The 19,179-nt window shown below is 49.0% G+C and overlaps 1 protein-coding gene across 2 annotated transcripts; it reads right to left on the reverse strand.

Moving 5' to 3' along the window:
• Positions 1–5,075: 5,075 nt before the first annotated feature.
• LOC147095994 (TNF receptor-associated factor 2-like) lies at positions 5,076–18,197 on the reverse strand. 2 transcript variants are annotated; one of them, XM_085974946.1, is made up of 7 exons: positions 17,739–18,194; positions 16,049–16,103; positions 14,416–14,520; positions 13,169–13,342; positions 10,606–10,680; positions 9,101–9,187; positions 5,076–7,097 (listed from the first exon to the last, which is right to left on the reverse strand). In XM_085974946.1, the coding sequence occupies exons 1-7, from the start codon at positions 17,885–17,887 to the stop codon at positions 6,174–6,176; spliced, it is 1,569 nt and encodes a 522-aa protein (XP_085831072.1). In that variant the 5' UTR covers positions 17,888–18,194; the 3' UTR covers positions 5,076–6,173. The 2 variants fall into 2 exon arrangements, with proteins under 2 accessions (XP_085831072.1, XP_085831073.1); XM_085974947.1 differs by lacking the exon at positions 13,169–13,342 and having other exon boundaries at positions 17,739–18,197.
• Between the last annotated feature and the right edge of the window lie 982 nt (positions 18,198–19,179).

The following is a 19,179-nucleotide window of genomic DNA, read 5'->3' on the forward strand; positions in this document are numbered from 1 at the left end:
GCATGCCAACTTTTTGTGTTTCATGTACGAGGATACCCAGATCCCTCTGTACTGCAGCATTCTGTAGTCCTCTCCATTTCATTCTTTCCTAATCCTCTCATTCTTTTGCCAATCACCTTAAATCTGTGCCCTCTAGTTACTGCCCCTTCTGTCACTAGAAACGGTTTCTCCTTATTTATCAAAACTGTTCATAACTTTGAACCTCTTTATCAAATCTCTTCTTAACCTTCTCATCTCCAAGGAGAACAATCCCAGCTTCTCCAGGTAACTGAAGTCCCTCATCCCTGGTACCTTTCCAGTAAATCTCTTCTGCACCCTCTCCAAGGCCTTGACATCCTTCCTAAAGTGTGGCGCCCAGAATTGAACCAGTGTATTTCCAGGAAATTCACATTGAAGGCTCTTTAGCCTGGAGGGCTGTGCCGTTATAATGAGCCGAGATGCTATTCGGGCGCAAGGATATATAGACGGGCATAAAAGAACGAGGAAAATCCGGCGCAGTGTAATTACGTGAACAACACAAATGCATTTATGCTCCACTCGAGCCTCCTCCCATCCTTACTCATCTAACTCTATCACCATAACCCTCTGTTCCCTTCTCCCTTGTCCAGCCTCCCCTTAAATGCATCGATACTATTCGCTTCAACCACTCCCTGTGGTAGCGAATTCCACATTCTCACCACTCTCTGGGTAAAGAAGTTTCTTCTGAATTCCCTATTGGATTTCTCGGTGACTATCTTATATTGATGGCCTCTAGTTTTGCTCTTTCCCACAAGTGGAAACGTTCTGTATCCAATCTATCAAAATCTTTCACAATTTTAAAGACCTCTATTAGGCCACCCCTCAGGCTTCTCTTTTCAAAAAGAGAGACCCGGCCTATTCATCCGATTTTCATCGCTCCGCCATTGGCGGCCGTGCCTTCAGCTGCCTGGGCCCTAAGCTCTGGAATTCTCTCCCAAAGCCTCTCTACCTCTCTCTCCTCCTTTAAGACGCTCCTTAAAACCTTTTGGTCACCTGCCCCAATATCTCCTTATGTGGCTCGGTGTCAAATTCTGTTTGATCATCGTTCCTGTGAAGCGCCTTGGGACGTTTTACTACGTTAAAGGCGCTATATAAATGCAAGTTGCTGTTGTGAATCTTTGGGGTAAAATTGGAGATGCAAAAACTGGTAGATTTGCATTTTCCGGCCATGGTACAACACACCCGATATACAGTTCTGTCAAAAATCAATGAAACTGAATATCGGGCGGAGCGTATAATGGGTGTCGGATGTGAGAACCACATGTTTTGCGTAATGTCCAATTTCATCCCCAGCTTTCCAGTGAAGCGCGCTTTTATTGTGGTAAAGCCTTTATGGCATGGTAATCGGCATGTGACTAATGCGCACATTTTCATTTGTTGTTGGGCACCCCGTTGTAAACCTGTCGACAGCAGCAGAGTTCAATAAACACACAGCGGTCCTGCACATTATGTGAACTTTTATTAAGGATCACCGCAGCAGTTGCACCGTTTGCAATCATGACTAATGCCAAAATAAACAGTCAATAAATTAGTGCAGGAGGGAGGGCTTTAGATTCCTGAGGCATTGGGACCGTTTCTGGGGAAGGTGGGACCTGTTCAAGTCGGATGGGATACAGCTCGACATAACCGGGACCAATATCCTCGCGGGGAGGTTTGTTAGTGCTGTTGGGGAGGGTTTAAACTAGCTTGGCAGGGGGGTGGGCATCAGCATATAGGAGTAGAAAAGAGGAATAAGGTGCATAAAAGAGTGAGTGTGTTGGATAGTACTAGAGAAGGTAGTACTAGAGAAGATAGTACTAGAGACAGAAGTAGTACCATATTAGATAGGAGCAGACTAAGAAAGACTACAAAAAATTCAAAAATGGGTTTAGAATGCATGTAGGTAAATGCACAAAGTGTGGTGAATAAGGTTGGTGAGCTACAAGCACAATTAGCCGTGTGGCAATATGATGTTGTGGCAATAACGGAAACGTGGCTTAAAAATGGTGAGGACTGGGCACTTAATATTCAAGGGTACAGGGTGTTCAGAAAAGACAGGGAAGGAAAAATGGGAGGTGGGGTGGCAGTGCTGATTAAGGAAGATATTGCAGTGTTGGAAAGGAAGATGTTCTAGAGACAAGGACAGAATCCAGTTGGTTAGAGTTGAGGAGCAAAAAGGGTATGATCACGCTATTGGGGGTATTCTATCGGTCTCCAAATAGTGACAGGGAGGTAGAGGAGCAAGTCTGCAGGGAAATCGCAGAGATATGCAAGAGCTATAGAGTGATGATATTGGGGGACTTTAATTACCCAAATATCGATTGGGATAATGCTAGGGTAAAGGGAAAGGAGAAGGAGGAATTTCTGAAATGTGTTCAGGAGAATTTCCTTGACCAATATGTTCTTGGCCCAACTAGGAAGGAGGCATTGCTGGATCTGGTGCTGGGGAAAGAGGTGGGCCAGGTCGACCAAGTATCTGTGGGAGAACACTTGGGTACGAGTGATCATCGTATCATAAGATTTAGATCAGCAATGGAGAGGAGCAAGGAACAATCTAGAGTGGAACTTCTAAACTGGAATAGGGCTAACTTCAATGGGATGTGAAAGGATCTAGCCAGGGTAAAATGGAACCAAAGACTGACAGGAAAAACTGTAACGGAACAATCTTCTTCTTGGGCAGTCCCTCAGAACCGAAGATGACTTGCTTCCACATTAAAAATGAGTTCTCAGGTGACTGATGAGTCCAATGCGGGACCTACAGTCTCTGTCACAAGTAGGGCAGACGGTGGTTGAAGGGGCGGGTTGGTGGGGTGCTTGGGTTGACGTGCCATCCGACAACTGAAGAACAACAAGTCCTCAGGAGCAGATGGAATCCCTACCGAGGCGCTAAAGCATGGCGGAGCACTACTGGTGCGAATTCATGAACTCATTTCTCTTATCTGGAAGGAGGAGAGCATGCCAGGGGATCTCAATGGAACAATGGGTGATCTTTAAGGAGGAGATGTTCTAAGTACAGGCTAGGTACTTTCCAACAAGAGGGAAGGGTAAGGGAACCAAAGCAAGGGCTCCTTGGATGACGAGGGAGATAGAGAAGATGATGAAACAAAAAAAGAGGGTATATGATGCATGTCAGCTGAATTCTTCAAGGGAGAACCAGACCAAATACAATAAGTTGAGGGGAAGTGAAGATGAAAATAAGATTGGCAAAGAGAGAATATGAGAATAGAATGGCGGTTAACATAAAAGGGAACCCAAAAATCTTCTACCGGCATGTAAACAGTAAGCAGGTAGTAAGAGGTGGGGTGGGGCCTATTATAGACAAAGAAGTTGATATATGCTTAGAGGCGCAGGGCAAGGCTAGAATACTCAATGAGTACTTTGTATCGGTGTTTACTAAGGAGGTGGATGCTGACAAAGTATCGGTAGCAGTGGAAAAGGTAGTAGCAATGGAAGGGGTGAAAATTGCTAGGCAGGATGTACTAGAAAGGCTGGGTATGCTTAGAGTGGATAAGTCGCCTGGTCCAGGTGGCTTGTATCCCAGATTGCAAAGGGAATTGGGGAGGAGATATCGAAAGGGCTTGCCATAATTTTTCAATCTTCCCTAGATGCGGGGAGGTGCCTGAGGATTGGAAAGTGGCAAATGTGACACCATTGTTCAAAGGGTGTAAGGACAATCCTAGTAACTACAGGCTGGTCAGTTTAACATCAGTGGTGGGTAAAGTTTTAGAAACAATAATCAAGAAAAAAATTAACAGGCACTTGGAGAGATTTAAGCTAATTAAGGAGAGCCAACACAGATTTGTAAAAGGCAGATCACTAATCTAATTGAATTTTTTGATGAAGTAACAGGGAGGATCGATGAAGGGAATGCAATGGATGTTGTCTACATGGATTTTCGGAAGGCGTTTGACAAAGTACCACGTAGAAGGCTGGTTAACAAAATTGAGGTTCACGGAATAGGTGGGTCAGTGGTAGCTTGGATAAGACTTAAGGACAGAAAACAGCTTGAGGCTTGAATTGGCTTAAGGACAGAAAACAGCAAGTTGTGGTAAATGACTATTTTTCAGACTGGAGGATGATAGACAGTGGTGTTTCCCCAAGGGTCAGTGCTGGGACCACTGCTTTTTTTTGATATATATATGACCTGGATATTGGAATACAAAGTAGGATTTCTAAATTTGCCGATGACAGCAGACTTGGGGATGTGGCAAACAGTGAGGATGATACCAATCGACTGCAACAGGACATAGAAAGGCTAGCAGAATGGGCAGACAAGTGGCAGATGGAATTTAATACAGAGAAGTGTGAGGTGATGCATTTTGGCAGAAGGAACAGGGAGAGGCAATGTAGACTTAATGGCACAGTTTTAAAGAGTGTGCAGGGACAGAGGGACCTGGGAGTTAATGTGTATAGGTCCCTGAAGGTGGCAGGACATATTGAGAGTGCTTAACAAAGCATATGGGATCTTGGGTTTCATAAATAGAGGTACTGAGTACAAAAGTAGAGAAATTATGCTGAACCTTTATAAATCGCTGGTAAGTCCACAACTGGAGTATTGTGTCCAGTTCTGGTCACCACACTTTAGGAAGGATGTGAAGGCCCTTGAGTGTGTGCAGAGGAGATTTGCCAGAATGGTTCCGGGGGTGTACAAGATTATGACAGGTTTGGATAGGCTAGATGGGGAAAGGCTGTTCCCACTAGTTGATGGTACAAGGACTAGGACACAGATTTAGGGTTTTGGGCAAGAGATTCAGGGGGGAACGTGAGGAAAAACTTTTTCACACAGCGAGTGGGGAGGACCTGGAATTCGCTGCCGACGGAAGTGGTGGAAGCAGAAACACTCAATGTTTTCAAGGAGAGACTGGATAGGCACTGGAGGGAAATAAACTTGCAGGACTACGGGGATAGAGCGGGGAAATGGGACTGACTGGTTTGCTCTACAGGAGAGCCGGCACAGACTCGATGGGCCGAATGGCCTCCTTCTGTGCCGTTATGACTCTATGACTGACTCTTCGCTGTTGTTGGGCACCCCGTTGTAAACCTGTCGATAGATGCAGAGTTCAATAAACACACAGCGGTCCTGCACATTATGTGAACTTTTATTAAGGATCACCGCAGCAGTTGCACCGTTTGCAATCATTACTAATACAAAAATAAACAGTCAATAAATTAGTCACATCAATAAATAAATAAATACAAATGTATTTCCTTCTGATTAAAGTGCAGTGAACAGGAAGCCTCAGTGATACACCAAGCCAGCAGTGCACACTGGGTCCCCCCCGAGGGAAGGTGAAGCGTGATTCGTCATCGGTGTAGCAATCTCTCCTTCTCCAACCCATCAATGCTTCCTCCTCTCAGCCGCGACTCAGTGGGGAGCACCCTCTGCCTCGGAGTCAGGAGGTTGTGGGTTCAAGTCCCACTCCAGAGGCTTCAGCACAAAAATCTAGGCTGACACTCCAGCGCAGTGCTGAGGGAGTGCTGCACTGTCGGAGGTGCTGTCTTTCAGATGAAACATTAAACCGAGGCCCCGTCGGCTCTCTCAGCTGGACATAGAAGATCCCGTGGCACTATTTCGAAGAAGAGCAGGGGGGAGTTCTCCCCTGACATCCTGGGCCAATGTTTATCCCTCAATCAACATAACAAACAGATTATCTGGTCATTATCACATTGCGGTTTGTGGGAGCTTGCTGTGCCAATTGGCAGCTACGTTTCCTACATTACAACAGTGATTACACTTCAAAAACTTACACTTCATTGGCTGTAAAGTGCTTTGGGAGGTCCTGAGTTGTGAAAGGCACTGTACAAAATGAAAGTCTTTCTTTCTTTCTTCCAGGGGATTACATGGCTGCGAGGGAGGGTGGGCGGCTGGGAGGTGGGAAGAAGGCTTGTGTGGACCAGCTGGTCTTTTCATGCCCGTCACTTTCCAGTGTTGGCGAGTTTCCAGCAGGAACGGCCAGATACCGATGAGGATGGGGATTTTCATCTGTTCACCAGTCAAAACAGCACCAAGGCCAATTGTAGCAATGCCCCCCACTTCCTCGGCTGAGCACAGGCCATCAAATCTCACATGGCTGAGATTTCACGGTGTCCTGACCCACTAAGTCAATGGCGGGGGGGGGGGGGGGAAGCGTCTCCATAGCCTCTCAACAGTTCCAGACAAAAAGGACTGCCCACATCTACACTGAAAGTCCCGCTGGGTCAACGACAACCTTGATGTAAATGGTGTCATTCTTCAGATAGTGACTCTGCGGCTTCAGGAAGAGGTCGTGCCTCACAAATGTGGGGCACCCGCTGGCGACGTTCATGTGGCTCCGTGGCTTCTGGAAGGAGCCACTCAGAACGTCGGGGGAGAAAGACTCCTTGACGTGCTTCTGGTTCACTTGATCCAGGAGCATGAAGGTGACCTTTTGCTTGAAGGGCCAGGGCAGCACCTCATCGTACTCGCTCCGCACGATGGCCAGGAAGAGGGAGATGTGGCTGCCCTTCCCGTTCCCGTCGCCGTTGGGATAGATCCGACAGCACAGCTGGTAGCCAAACGTGTGGGTGGAGAAGGCCGGCGAATAGAAAGAAGGTCTCTGCTCAGACTTGGCCGCCATCAAGCAAGACGAGAACTCCTTGATTTTCCAAACAAGCACGCCGTTGGTGCTTATTGGCGAGGGAGAGCCAACAAAGCCATTGGAGCTTTCCATGGTTCTGCTCTTCCTTTGGAGATTGTGTATGACCTGCTCGTAATGGAGGCACTTCTGCTGCAACACCTCGATGATCTGAGCGTACTTGTCCAGATCCTTGTTGAGGCCGCAAACAGACTTCTCCAGGCCGTCCGTTTTCTTGGACAGAGCCAGAACGCTGGGGTCCGGGCCTCTTGACGTCTCACAGGTGACCCGGTCTCCTGAAGCATTGCCGGCTGCCTCCTGCTTCAGGGGCTCAGTCGCCGGTCCCGTTAAGGTCAAGACCTTCTCCGTCGCCTGCTGCCGGAAGCTCTCGGTCGGGTCTCCGTTACACAATTTCCCCTTTTGCAGGCTGGTGGTCAGGGACAGCATCTGCAGCAGATGTGTCTGTTGGGCGGCTCGCAGGTGGTCGTCGAGATCTCGTCTCCGAGGCTGTTGGATAAAGAGCGACAGTGGTCAGGAAAGCGTATCAATTTACTTTATTTGTTTTGCCTCTCTCCCGATTCATGCCGAGGTACGATGCCCTGGGCAGCAGAGGTCCCTTAGCAGGTCGTGGGTTCAAGTCCCCACTCCAGAGACTTGAGCACAAAAATCTAGGCTGACACTCCCAGTGCAGTACTGATGGAGCACTGTCGGATGAGACTTTGAACTAAGGCCCCCTCAGGTGGACATAAAAGATCCCATGGCACTATTTTGAAGAAGAGCAGGGGAGTTCTCCCAGTGTTTTGGCCAATATTTATCACTCAAGCAATACCGGAAAACAAATTATCTGGTCATTATCTCATTGCTGTTTGTGGGAGCTTGCTGTGCGCAAAATGGCTGCCACATTTCCCACATTACAACAGTGACTACATTTCAAAAAGTACGTCATTGGCCGTAAAGCGCTTAGGGACATCCCGAGGTCATGAAAGGCGCTATAGAAATGCAAGTCTTTCTTTAGCACCTCATCCAAATAGCCATTGTCCAGGCGCGAGCATGCAGAGTGTCAGTCAGCCAATGAACCAATCACAGTTGAGCCCTGTCCTAACTTCGCCCATCACCCACAGTCCTGGCTCAATGTTCCCCTCTCTGGAGGGCGGCCTAAACCACTTCCCCCACCACACCTCCCCCCCCACCGCCGCCCGCCACCCCACTTACTGAGATCATCTATCTCTGCATAGACCAGTGACACAAAGTAGATCTATTCACATCAATGATTTGGATGAGGGGACCAAATGTAATATGTCCAAGTTTGCTGATGATACAAAGCTGGGTGGGAATGTAAGTTGTGAGGAGGATGCAAGGAGGCTTCAAGGGGATATAGACAGGCTAAGTGAGTGGGCAAGAACATGGCAAATGGAATATAATGTGGAGAAATGTGAAGTTGGTAGGAAAAATAGGAAAACAGAGTATTTTTTAAATGGTGAGAGATTGGGAAATGTTGGTGTTCAGAGGGACCGGGGTGTCCTTGTACACAAAGTTAATATGTAGGTACAGCAAGCAATTAGGAAAGCAAAAGAGTAAAGATGTCTTCCTGCAATTATATCGGGCCTTGGTGAGACCACACCCGGAGTATTGTGTACAGTTTTGGTCTCCTTACCTAAGGAAGGATATACTTGCCATAGAGGGAGTGCAGTGAAGGATCACCAGACTGGTTCCTGGGATGGGGGGATTGTCCTTTGAGGAGAGATTGAGTAGACTAGGCCTATATTCTCTAGAGTTTAGAAGAATGAGAGGTGATCTCACTGAAACATACAAAATTCTTTATAGATTTTTGAATATTAAGGGAATCGGGGGATATGGGGATAGTGCAGGAAAGTGGAGATGAGGTAGATGATCAGCCACGATCTTATTGAATGGCGGAGCAGGCTCGAAGGGCCAAATAGCCTAGTTCTTATGTTCCTGAGCTGTGTGTTATGCGGAGAGACGAGAGAAGCTTAGGGTTCATGGAAGATTTAATGGAGGCGCTCAAAATTATGTTTTGACAGTAGATCGGGAGAAACTGTTTCCAGTGGCAGAAGGGTCATTAACCAGAGGACACAGATTGAAGATAATTGGCAAAAGAACCAGAGGGGAGGTGAGGAGTTGGTTTTTTTTTTTTAAATAAACGCAGCGAGTCATGATCTGGAATGCGCTGCCTGAAAGGGCGATGGAAGCAGATTCAATAGTAACTTTCAAAAGCGAATTGGATAAATACTTCAAAAGGAAAAATTTGCAAGGCTATGGGGAAAGAGCGGGGGAGTGGGACTAATTGGAGAGCTCGACCAAAGAGTCAGCACTGGCACGATGGGCCAAATGGCCTCCTTCTGTGCTGTATGATTCTATGTGCGGCTCAGTACCCTACAAGGTACGTGACCATCAGGGTGGGGGGGGGGGGGGGGGAGGGCGGGGTGATGTGAAGGAGTTTCAACACAAAGGTCCGATCAATCATCAGTTGTCAGATTGTTGATGCTTACCTGTTCCTGGCAGCCGACTTCTTTAAAGGGGCAGGGCACCTTGACACTAGGGCAGGTGCCATGGTGCGGGTCACAGTGCTGCTCCAACTGTAGGGGGAAAGATACGGATTCAGTTGTTGGGTCTTTGTTACAGCAAGAATTGAATAAACCGGCATCTTTATACACAGCGGTTAATCGCGCTTGTGGCAAGGGGTCCTGGGAATCTGGCAACACACAGAAACTAGCAGCTTTACCAATCCCCGACATCACCTACTTAGAAGCAAACTGCAATCACGTATATTGAAGAGGGGCGGAGGCAGAGACAGATAGCAACAGGGACAGAGGAGCAGAGGGAGAGAGCAATAGAAGGGGATGGATAGAGGAGAGACAGAGAGAGGGAGACACACAGGCACGGACATGCAAACCTACAATTTTCTCCCAATTTATTGTAAATGGGTTAACAGGCTCATGAAAATAGACAAAGGATGTCACACAACAGTGCTGAGAATTCATCCACTAATATAGGCAACATTAACTTCCAGGCTATGGAGAGGGAGAAACACAGAGGCAGAGAGAGAAAGAGAAACAGCGAAAGAGAGAGAGAGAAACAGAGCGATAGAGAGAGAAAGGAGAGAGACAGAGACAGAGAGACAGCGAGAGAAAGAGAAACAGCAAAAGAGGGACAGAGAGAGAGAGAGAGAGAGCCAGCGAGCCAGAGAAAGACACAGAGAGAGAGGCAGAGAGTGATTGAAACTCAACAATCTCATCAAGGGTTGAGCTGGTACTGTAATCTATCAAACTCGAGCTTGAGCAGTCCAGCGGGACCCTGAGATTGGATCATCACTGCTGCAGTCACTCCTAGGCATTCTTTAAATATGGGAGTGGAATTTCCTGTGGGGTGTAATTTGTAAATTACACCCAAAATTATTCCCATTCATGCGCCCATTTTGCCAAGCTCAATTTACGCCGAAATTTCCTGCTATTCTCATTAGTATGAGATTAATTCAGCATAAACAGTCGGGGCTCCAAGGACACACCATACGTCCCTTCTTTATGAAAATTAATGTTTCAATCCATCCAGCTATCATTCCTGCTCCTTAGGCAGAGCCTGTTTAAGAATAATTTTTTTTTTTTTTTTATAAATTTCACCAGAAAAATGTACTCAAATTTTGAACTTTGATTTACACCCGTTTTGAACCAGTGCAATTGCAGGAAATTTGCATGCAAGGCTCTTTATCTTGGGGGCATAGCCGTTATAATGAGCAGAGATGCGATTCGGGCGCCAGGATGTATAGACCGGGGTAAAAGAGTGAGGAAATTCTGGCGCAGCGTAATTAGGTGCGCAACACAAGTGCACCCAAGTTTGCTCGATTTTTTACGCTGCGTATTTCTTTACGTCCCGATTTGCACGTGTCAAATACACAGGAAACTCCACCCCACAATATTCTGGAACCGAGCGAATGTGGTGTCTGGTTTCCACTATAATTGTACGCGTGACATTTAAAACAATGACGGGGCCATCTTACATCTGCTTTCGTTAGGTCCGCTCTGCCACAGACGGGACAGTCCGCCTTTTGTTTCCCACAGGTCATGATGTGATCCTAAAAGAAACAGATGATTAAATCAACACTAGAAGCTGGAGTTCCCTGATGAAAAGGTCACTGAGAATTCAGGGGCTATTTCCCTGAACTCTCCTCTCTTTTTGTTCCTTTTTACCTCTAAATATGTTTCACCCTCTGTTCTCTTCTTCCTCTCTGGACTCTCCATATGGAAATGGCAACGCATCAAACCCTCTTCTACCCCAACTCAATCATTCCCAGGGCCTCAAAACTGCCAAAATTCCCCACCTCCCTCGGTCTGAGTGGCTGTTTTCCCCTGGCTGGAGAGTCTAAAACTAAGAGTCAGAGTCTCAGGATAAGGGGTCGGCCATTTAGGACTGAGATGAGGCGAAATTTCTTCACTCAGAGGGTGGTGAACCTGTGGAATTCTCTACCCCAGAGGGCTGTAGAAGCTCAGTCGTTGAGTATATTCAAAGCTGAGATCGATAGATTTTTGGACTCTAGGGAAATCAAGGGATGTGGGTAGGGGGCAGGAAAGTGGAGATGAGGTAGATCAGCCATGATCTTATTGAATGGCGGAGCAGGCTCAAGGGGCCAAACGGCCGACTCCTGCTCCTAATTCTTATGTTCTTCTGCCTTCCCTTCCTTCTGTGTCAGCTGTGGCTCGGTGGGTAGCACCCTCGCCTCCGAGTCAGAAGGTTGTGGGTTCAAGTCCCACTCCAGAGACTTGACCACAAAAATCTGGCCTGACACTCCCAGTGCAGTACTGAGGGAGCGCTGCACTGTCAGAGATGCTGTCTTTCGGGTGAGACGTGGACATAAAAGATCCCACGGCCACTATTTCAAAGAAGAGCAGGGAGTTCTCCCCGGTGTCCTGGAAAATATTTATCCCTCAACCAACATCACTAAAAACAGATGATCTGGTCATTATCAGATTGCGGTTTGTGGGAGCTTGCTGTGCACAAATTGGTGGTCACGTTTCCCACATTACAACAGTGACTACACTCCAAAAGTACATCATTGGCTGTAAAGTACTTTGGGACGTTCTGAAAGGCAGGATATAAATGCAGGTCTTTCCTTAATGCACCAACTGAGACCAGTTAACTCAGCACAGACCTGGGATTGAGCCTAGGACCGAGACACTTACCCACAAAGCCTTTGAGGGAGCCCTGAAACCTTCCTAGATACTTAACGATTTATCATTTCCCATGTTATCCTTCATCTGTGTATCATTCCCAGGTTTAGCAAGAAAGACATGCATTTATATAGCACCTCTGACAGTGCAGTGCTCCCTCAGTACTGCCCACTGAGCCATGACGGACAGGAAAGCAGCCTGGGAACATAGCAAGGCCTCTGTCCACCTCCTTAAGCAGTAGACTGCGTGGTGACCCCCAGGGAGGAACACTTCAACCCTTTGTAGGGCTCTCCATTTCGTGGCCCACCTCCGCTCTTGCCCGCAACCTTTCCTGGCCACTGCCATTTCTATGATCCCTCATCTGTGCCTTTGTTACCTCCTCTAGACTTGACTATTCCAATACTCTCCCTGCCAAGCTCCATAAACTTGAGCTCATCCAAAACACGGCTGCCTGTGTCCTAACTCGCACATATCCCATTCACCCATCACCCCAGTGCTCGATGAGCTACATTGGCTCCCGGTCGGGCAACACCTCGATTTTAAAATTCTCATCCGTGTTTTCAAATCCCTCCGTGGCCTCGCCTCTCCCTATCACTGTAATCTCCGCCAGCCCCAAAACCCACCGAGATATCTGCACTCCTCCAATTCTCGCCTCTTGAGCATCCCGGATTTTAATCGCTCTGCCATTGGCGGCCGTGCCTTCTGTTGCCTAGGCCCCAAGCTCTGGAGTTCCCTGCCTAAACCTCTCCGCCTCCCCTTTTAAGATGATCCTTAAAACCTGCCTCTTTAACCAAGCCTCTGGTCACCTGTCCTAATATCTCCTTATGCGGCTCGGTGTCAAATTTCATTTGATAATTGCTCCAGTGAAGCGCCTTGGGATGTTTTAAGAACATAAGAAATAGGAGCAGGGGTCAGTCATTTGGCCCCTTGAGCCTGCTCCGCCATTCAATACGATCATGGCTGATCTTCTACCTCATCTCCACTTTCCTTCACTATCCCCATATCCCTTGATTCCCTTAATATTCAAAAAGCTATCTATCTCTGTCTTGAATATACTCAACAACTGAGCCTCCACAGCCCGCTGGGGTAGAGAATTCCAAAGATTCACCGCCCTCTGAGTGAAGAAGTTTCTCCTCATCTCAGTCCTAAATGGCTGACCCCTTATTCTGAGACTGTGGCCCCTGGTTCTAGACTCCCCAGCCAGGGGAAACATCCTCCCTGCATCTACCCTGTCAAGCCCTGTAAGAATTTTGTATGTTTCAATGAGATCACCTGTCATTCTTCTAAACTCTGGGGAATATAGGCCTAGTCTACTCAATAGTTTACGACGTTAAAGTCGCTGTATGAATGTGGTTGTTAGTTCTGACGGTGATCCCGCCTTGCCACGACACCCACCTCCAACAGCTTGTGGACGCAGAACGTCTCGCATTGGGGGCACAGCTCCATCCGCCACTCGCACTCCCGGGTCTCGTGCACCGCCATCTTCCTCCTGGGGCCGAAGGCCTCGCAGCCGAACGCAACGTTGGCACATGGGAGCAGGTGGAAATCACACTGGGCTCGGTGTGTGCGCTGGGGGGAGGGTCACAGAGAGGTCGACAGTCAAATTACAGTCCAAACACAAATAAATCCACACAAGGAAATGGTTTAACACAAGACAAAGACACAGGGGATTCAGTTTCCACTTGGACAACATCAGCGTCTAGTCCGGGAAAGATACCATAACCGAGGGAAGGGAAGGAACTTCCATTTGTATAGCGCCTTTCATGACCTCAGGATGTCCCAAAGCCCTTTACAACCAATGAGGTACTTTCTATTGAAGTGTAGTCACTGTTGTAATGTAGGAAACGTGGCAGCCAATTTGCACACAGTAAGGTTCCACAAACAGCAATGAGATAATTACCAGATAATCTGTCGCTTTAATGATGTTGGTTGAGGGATCAGTGCAGCTCCAACAACACTCAAAGAAGCTCAACCCTATCCAGGACAAAGCAGCCCGCTTGAACGGCACCCCGTCCACCACCTCAAACATTCACTCCCTCCACCACCGGCGTACCGTGGCTGCAGTGTGTACCATCTACAAGATGCACTGCAGCAACGCGCCAAGGCTTCTTCGGCAGCACCTCCCAAACCCGCAACCTCTTCCACCTAAAAGGACAAGGGCAGCAGGCGCATGGGAACACCACCACCTCCAAGTTCCCCTCCCAGTCACATATCATCCTGACTTGGAAGTATATCGGCCGATCCTTCATCGTCGCTGGGTCAAAATCCTGGAACTCCCTCCCTGACAGCACTGTGGGAGCACCTTCACCACACGGGCTGCAGCGGTTCAAAGCGGCAGCTCACCGCCACCTTCTAAAAGGGCAACTAGGGATGGGCAATAAATGCTGGCCTTGCCAGCAACACCCACATCCCATAAACGAATAAAATAAATGTTTTTAAAATGTACCCCAGGACACCAGGGGTGGGGGGAACTCCCCTGCTCTTCTTCGAAGTAGTGCCCCTTTGCAGTAAGCTGTGACTGCAGATTTTACAGCAACGCTACGGCCCGTTCAGTTACAAAAAGGGAAACAGGCAGTAGGCGAGCTTTTCGATCATCACTTCCAGTTTTCGGAAGCTCATTTCGCCCCAGTGTGGCCTCTTACCAGATAGTTTCGCAGTGATCCCATCCAATCGCAACCCTCTCGATAAGCCGTGCATTGTATCTTTATGGCATAAGCATCATTTTCAGCAGCTCTATCGAAGTAGACCTGTGGGGTGGACAGAAATGAGAGGTTCGGCCAAAAGACTCCGAAGGAATGGACGTGGATTTACACAGCGACTTTTCACAACCTCAGCACATCCCAAAGCACTTCACAGCCAACCGAGTACTTTTTGAAGTGTAGTCACTGTTGTCATGTAGGGAAACGCAGCAGCCAATTTACACACAGCAAACTCCCACAAACAGCAATGAGATCATGACTAGATAATCTGTTTTACTGATGTTACATTAAAAAAAAATAGGAGCAGGAGTCGGCCATTCGGCCCCTCGAGCCTGCTCCGCCATTCAATCAGATCATGGCTGATCTTCCACCTCAACTCCACTTTCCCGCCCGATCCCTTGATTTTGGTTGGGGGGGATAAATATTGGCCAGGACTCTCCCCCTGCTCTTCTTCAAAATAGCGACGTTGGATCTTTTACGGCCGCCTGAAAGGGCAGACGGGGGCCCTCGGTTTAACGCCTCATCCGAAAGACGGCGCCACTGACAGTGCCGCACTCCCTCGGTACTGCACTGGGAGTGTGTCAGCCTGGATTATCTGGTCAAGTCTCTGGAGTGGGATTTGAACCCACGACATTTCAACTCAAGAGGCCAGAGTGCTACCCACTGAGCCAAGGCTTCGGGGGAAGACCATCTTGCCTGAACAGTTTCATCCTGCCCCAGAACCTTTCCCAGTGCCTTAAGAATCTAAAACCCTTCCGACCATCTCTCAAGAAGAACTCACTTTCTCTGGATCACTAGTCCAGTGACCATAAGCAAATGAGCACATATTGCACACACAGCAGAAGCAGAACAGAGTGCTCAGTCACTACAGCTCCCGCTGACCTCCCTGACAGTTTTTGTTCCTCCTTGTAATTCACCTATTTTGTTCAATTAAAATTCCCAGTAGTGGGGATGGAAATTCCCTGCAATCATGCGTAGGTTACTTCTGAAGTAAAGACGTCGGAATTATTCATCGTCTGCTGCAGGCGCCAACAGCACAGAGCACGGTGGCAGTCAACAATCGCTGCCAACTGCCACCCTCGCATGTGTCTGCCAGTCAGGGTGAAATCTCTGTACTCCACAACCATTAAAGCAGTGTGTCGGAGAGTGATTGCTGCATGACAATCAAAGCACACCTTTCAAACCATGACCATACAGCAATGAGTCATCACTGTGGGTCTGTGGCAATCTCCCACTCCTCGATTCCAGCCTGTAACTCACTTCCAGGTATCCATTATTATTCTATATATAAACCATCTGAACCCCTCGATTAGATTCCAGCCTGTAACTCACTCCCAGGTATCCATTATTCTATATATAAACCATCTAAACCCCTCGATTAGATTCCAGTCTGTAATTCACTCCCCCGATATGTTACTCTCTAAGTGACTTTCCCGGTTATACAGTGTAACACACACACACAATACAATCACCCAGTTCGACACTGTTTACCAGTATCTGTCTCCCCTGGAAATACCCCATCCCCCTTCAAAGCTGCCAATTAAAGTGGAGAATAGCAATGAATTAAATGTCCTACCTTGGAACGAAAAACCTTCTTCTGACAAACGAGGCAGTCTGCGTCATTACCTGTTCTGAAATAAAGAATCAGAATGAATATTTCCACATTCTGTGAATCTGACTCAGAACTGCCAGTATTCAGGCTTTTTCCAAATTTTAAACCGACCCATTGCTGGGGTTTGGTGCGCTAAGCCACTGTGAGGGGCATCACAGTAAAGCCTTGTCCTGTCTGCACACACAGTTTCTAACAGGATCACTGGGCAGCATTCAGGAGCATGAAGCCCATCCAAACTTCCCATCTCCATAGTCCAAAGGGGCCACTGAAGACAAATGTGGCTAGGGTTGTTTCCACTCGGCTCCAGATAACGCCTGTAAGGTCGTGGCATTACCAGGTGGGTCCTAACTGAGCAAACAACAGTGCTAACAAGCTTCTCTGGGCTTCTTCGGCAGCACCTCCCAAACCCGCGACCTCTTCCACCTGGAAGGACAAGGGCAGCAGGCGCAGGGGAGCACCACCACCTCCAAGTTCCCCTCCAAATCACACACCATCCTGACTTGGAAATATATCGGCCGTTCCTTCATCGTCGCTGGGTCAAAATCCTGGGGCTCCCTCCCTAACAGCACTGTGGGGGCACCGTCACCACACAGACTGCAGCGGTTCAAGGTGATGGCTCACCACCACCTTCTCAAGGGCAATTAGGGATGGGCAATAAATGCCAGACTTGCCAGTGACACCTGTAACTCTAGCACACACAGGTGGGAGTGCTCGAAGCCTTAACTATTGGGAACCTGCAGCTAGGTTCTTTGGACTTAGATGCCGGTGTTGTGTTCCTAGTCGAGTATATTCCTCAGTAATTTGCTGTGCAGATCCTTCACAGATGGTGATAGGTTTCTGCATGTGACAGATATTCAGCTGTCTCCCAAAAAAAAGGCACAATCGTGAAATCCGTGCAGCCAACCCTATCTGAGATCAGCTGACTTGGCGCTGATCAGACAGCAAGCCCGGGCAAAATTTATATACAGTGCCTTTCATGACCTCAGGACGTCCCAAAGCGCATTTGAAGTACTTTTTGAAGTGTAGTCACTGTTGTGGAAACGCGGCAGCCGATTTGCGCACAGCAAGCTCCCACAAACAGCAATGTGACAATGACCAGATCATCTGGTTTTTTTTATGTTGATTGAGGGATAAACATTGGCCCAGGACACTGGGGAGAGCTCCCCTGCTCTCTTTCGCAACAGTGCCGGGGATCTTTTCACGTCCACCCGAGAGGGCAGACGGACGGGGGCTGCCTCGGTTTAACGTCTCACCCGAAAGATGGCACCTCCGACAGCGCAGCGCTTCCCTCAGCGCCCAACTGCCATGGAGTCATAACGGCACATAAGGAGGCCATTCGGCCCATCGAATCCATGACGGGCCAGATTTTTTTGTCTCAAGGAGCGGGGACAAGGGGGCCCACGACCTCCTGGCGCAGAGCGCTTGGCCGCTCGGCCAGCAGGGCTGCAACGCGAAGCAACAACAACAAAAATAGGCTGGGCAGAGGTGGGAGACAGTGAACAAGGTGTCGCGGACAACAGAAAATGCTGGAAAAACTCAGCAGGCCAGGTAACATCCGTGGAGAGAAAATAGAGTCAACGTTTCGGGGCAAACCCTTTGTCAAGACTGCATTATTTTGCTATCTACAAGGTGTCGCGGACGCTGCGAGACTCACTTGAACAGGTTCTCCAGGCAGGCGGCGCAGTACCGGTGCCCGCACTCAGTCTGCCTGGGCTTGATGAGCAGGAAGCGGCAGGCGGAGCACAGCAGGCAAGAGCTGACGGTCGGATCGACCGGGGTGATCCCAGAGACCAGGGCCACCATTCTTAATTTGTTGTTTTCCCCCCCGCCAAAAGAAGACGAATACCGCAGTTAAAAAATCCAGCCAGAAACGCCGCCTCTCTGCAAATCCTTTGCACTTGATGTAACGAGTTGTTGCAGGAGGGGCGGGCGCCCTTTAAAGAACGTTCGGAAAGGAATTCCCTGTGCGTCATTCCCGCTATGACGTTGCGCTCCTTTGTGACGTCTCTCGCCCCGCCCTTGCCCAGGAATCCAGGCGCCCGTCGGTTTCAGGGTTTGATTGACAAGGGAGCTGCCCTGAGCATTCCCCTCCCATTCTGCATTTCCAGAGCACTGGAGGAGCGGGAAGCCGGGCACCGGGGCAAGTCGTGCCGGCGCTGTTATGGTAAATTCATGACTCAACCTGGGAGGAGGAGGGGGCGGGGTGAAAGCGACATCGAAAATGCTACATTCATTGTCACGAGAAATAAGCTCGCCTGACAAGTATGAGCTTGCCTAGTCACAAATAGATGAATTTAAATAGATAGCTGATACAAAAGCCTTAGAGAGAGAGAGAGAGAGAGAATCAGAGTTAACGTTTCAAGTCGATTTTCCTCTCTTCAGATGCTGCTTGACCTGCTGAGTGTTTCCTGCATTTTCTGCTTTTATTTTATACTAGCTGAAGTGCCCGGCGGTGCCGAGGGTCTTCTGAGGGCATGTTGTTGTTGGAAGAGAGAGAGAGAGCGACTGGGGGGGGGAAAGAGAGAGAGCGACTGGGGGGGGGTGGAAGAGAGAGAGCGACTGGGGGGGGGGGGTGGAAGAGAGAGAGCGACTGGGGGGGGGGGTGGAAGAGAGAGAGCGACTGGGGGGGGTGGAAGAGAGAGAGCGACTGGGGGGGTGGAAGAGAGAGAGCGACGGGGGGGGAAGAGAGAGAGCGACGGGGGGGGAAGAGAGAGAGCGACGGGGGGGGAAGAGAGAGAGCGACGGGGGGGGAAGAGAGAGAGCGACGGGGGGGGAAGAGAGAGAGCGACGGGGGGGAAGAGAGAGAGCGACTGGGGGGGAAGAGAGAGAGCGACTGGGGGGGAGAGAGAGAGCGACTGGGGGGTGAGAGAGAGAGTGACGGGGGAGAGAGAGAGTGACGGGGGGAGAGAGAGAGTGACGGGGAGAGAGAGAGTGACGGGGGGGAGAGAGAGAGTGACGGGGGAGAGAGAGAGAGTGACGGGGGAGAGAGAGAGAGTGACGGGGGGAGAGAGAGTGACGGGGGGAGAGAGAGTGACGGGGGGGAGAGAGAGTGACGGGGGGAGAGAGCGACGGGGGGAGGAAGAGAGAGAGCGACT

This window comes from Somniosus microcephalus, unplaced genomic scaffold (genome assembly GCF_052327205.1).
Source record: "Somniosus microcephalus isolate GS21.2 unplaced genomic scaffold, FLI_Smic_1.0 unresolved_chr1, whole genome shotgun sequence".
NCBI classification, from domain to species: Eukaryota; Metazoa; Chordata; class Chondrichthyes; order Squaliformes; family Somniosidae; genus Somniosus; species Somniosus microcephalus.

Bases quoted from the DNA above. Each gene is read 5' to 3' on its own strand.
- LOC147095994 (XM_085974946.1), bottom strand. From the start codon at position 17,887: ATGGTGGCCCTGGTCTCTGGGATCACCCCGGTCGATCCGACCGTCAGC. The intron at 13,343-14,415 runs GTAAGAGGCCAC...CCCTCCCCCCAG, and splicing joins GATCACTGCGAAACTATCTG to CGCACACACCGAGCCCAGTG. The intron at 9,188-10,605 runs GTAAGATGGCCC...TTCCCCCTACAG, and splicing joins CGGACCTAACGAAAGCAGAT to TTGGAGCAGCACTGTGACCC.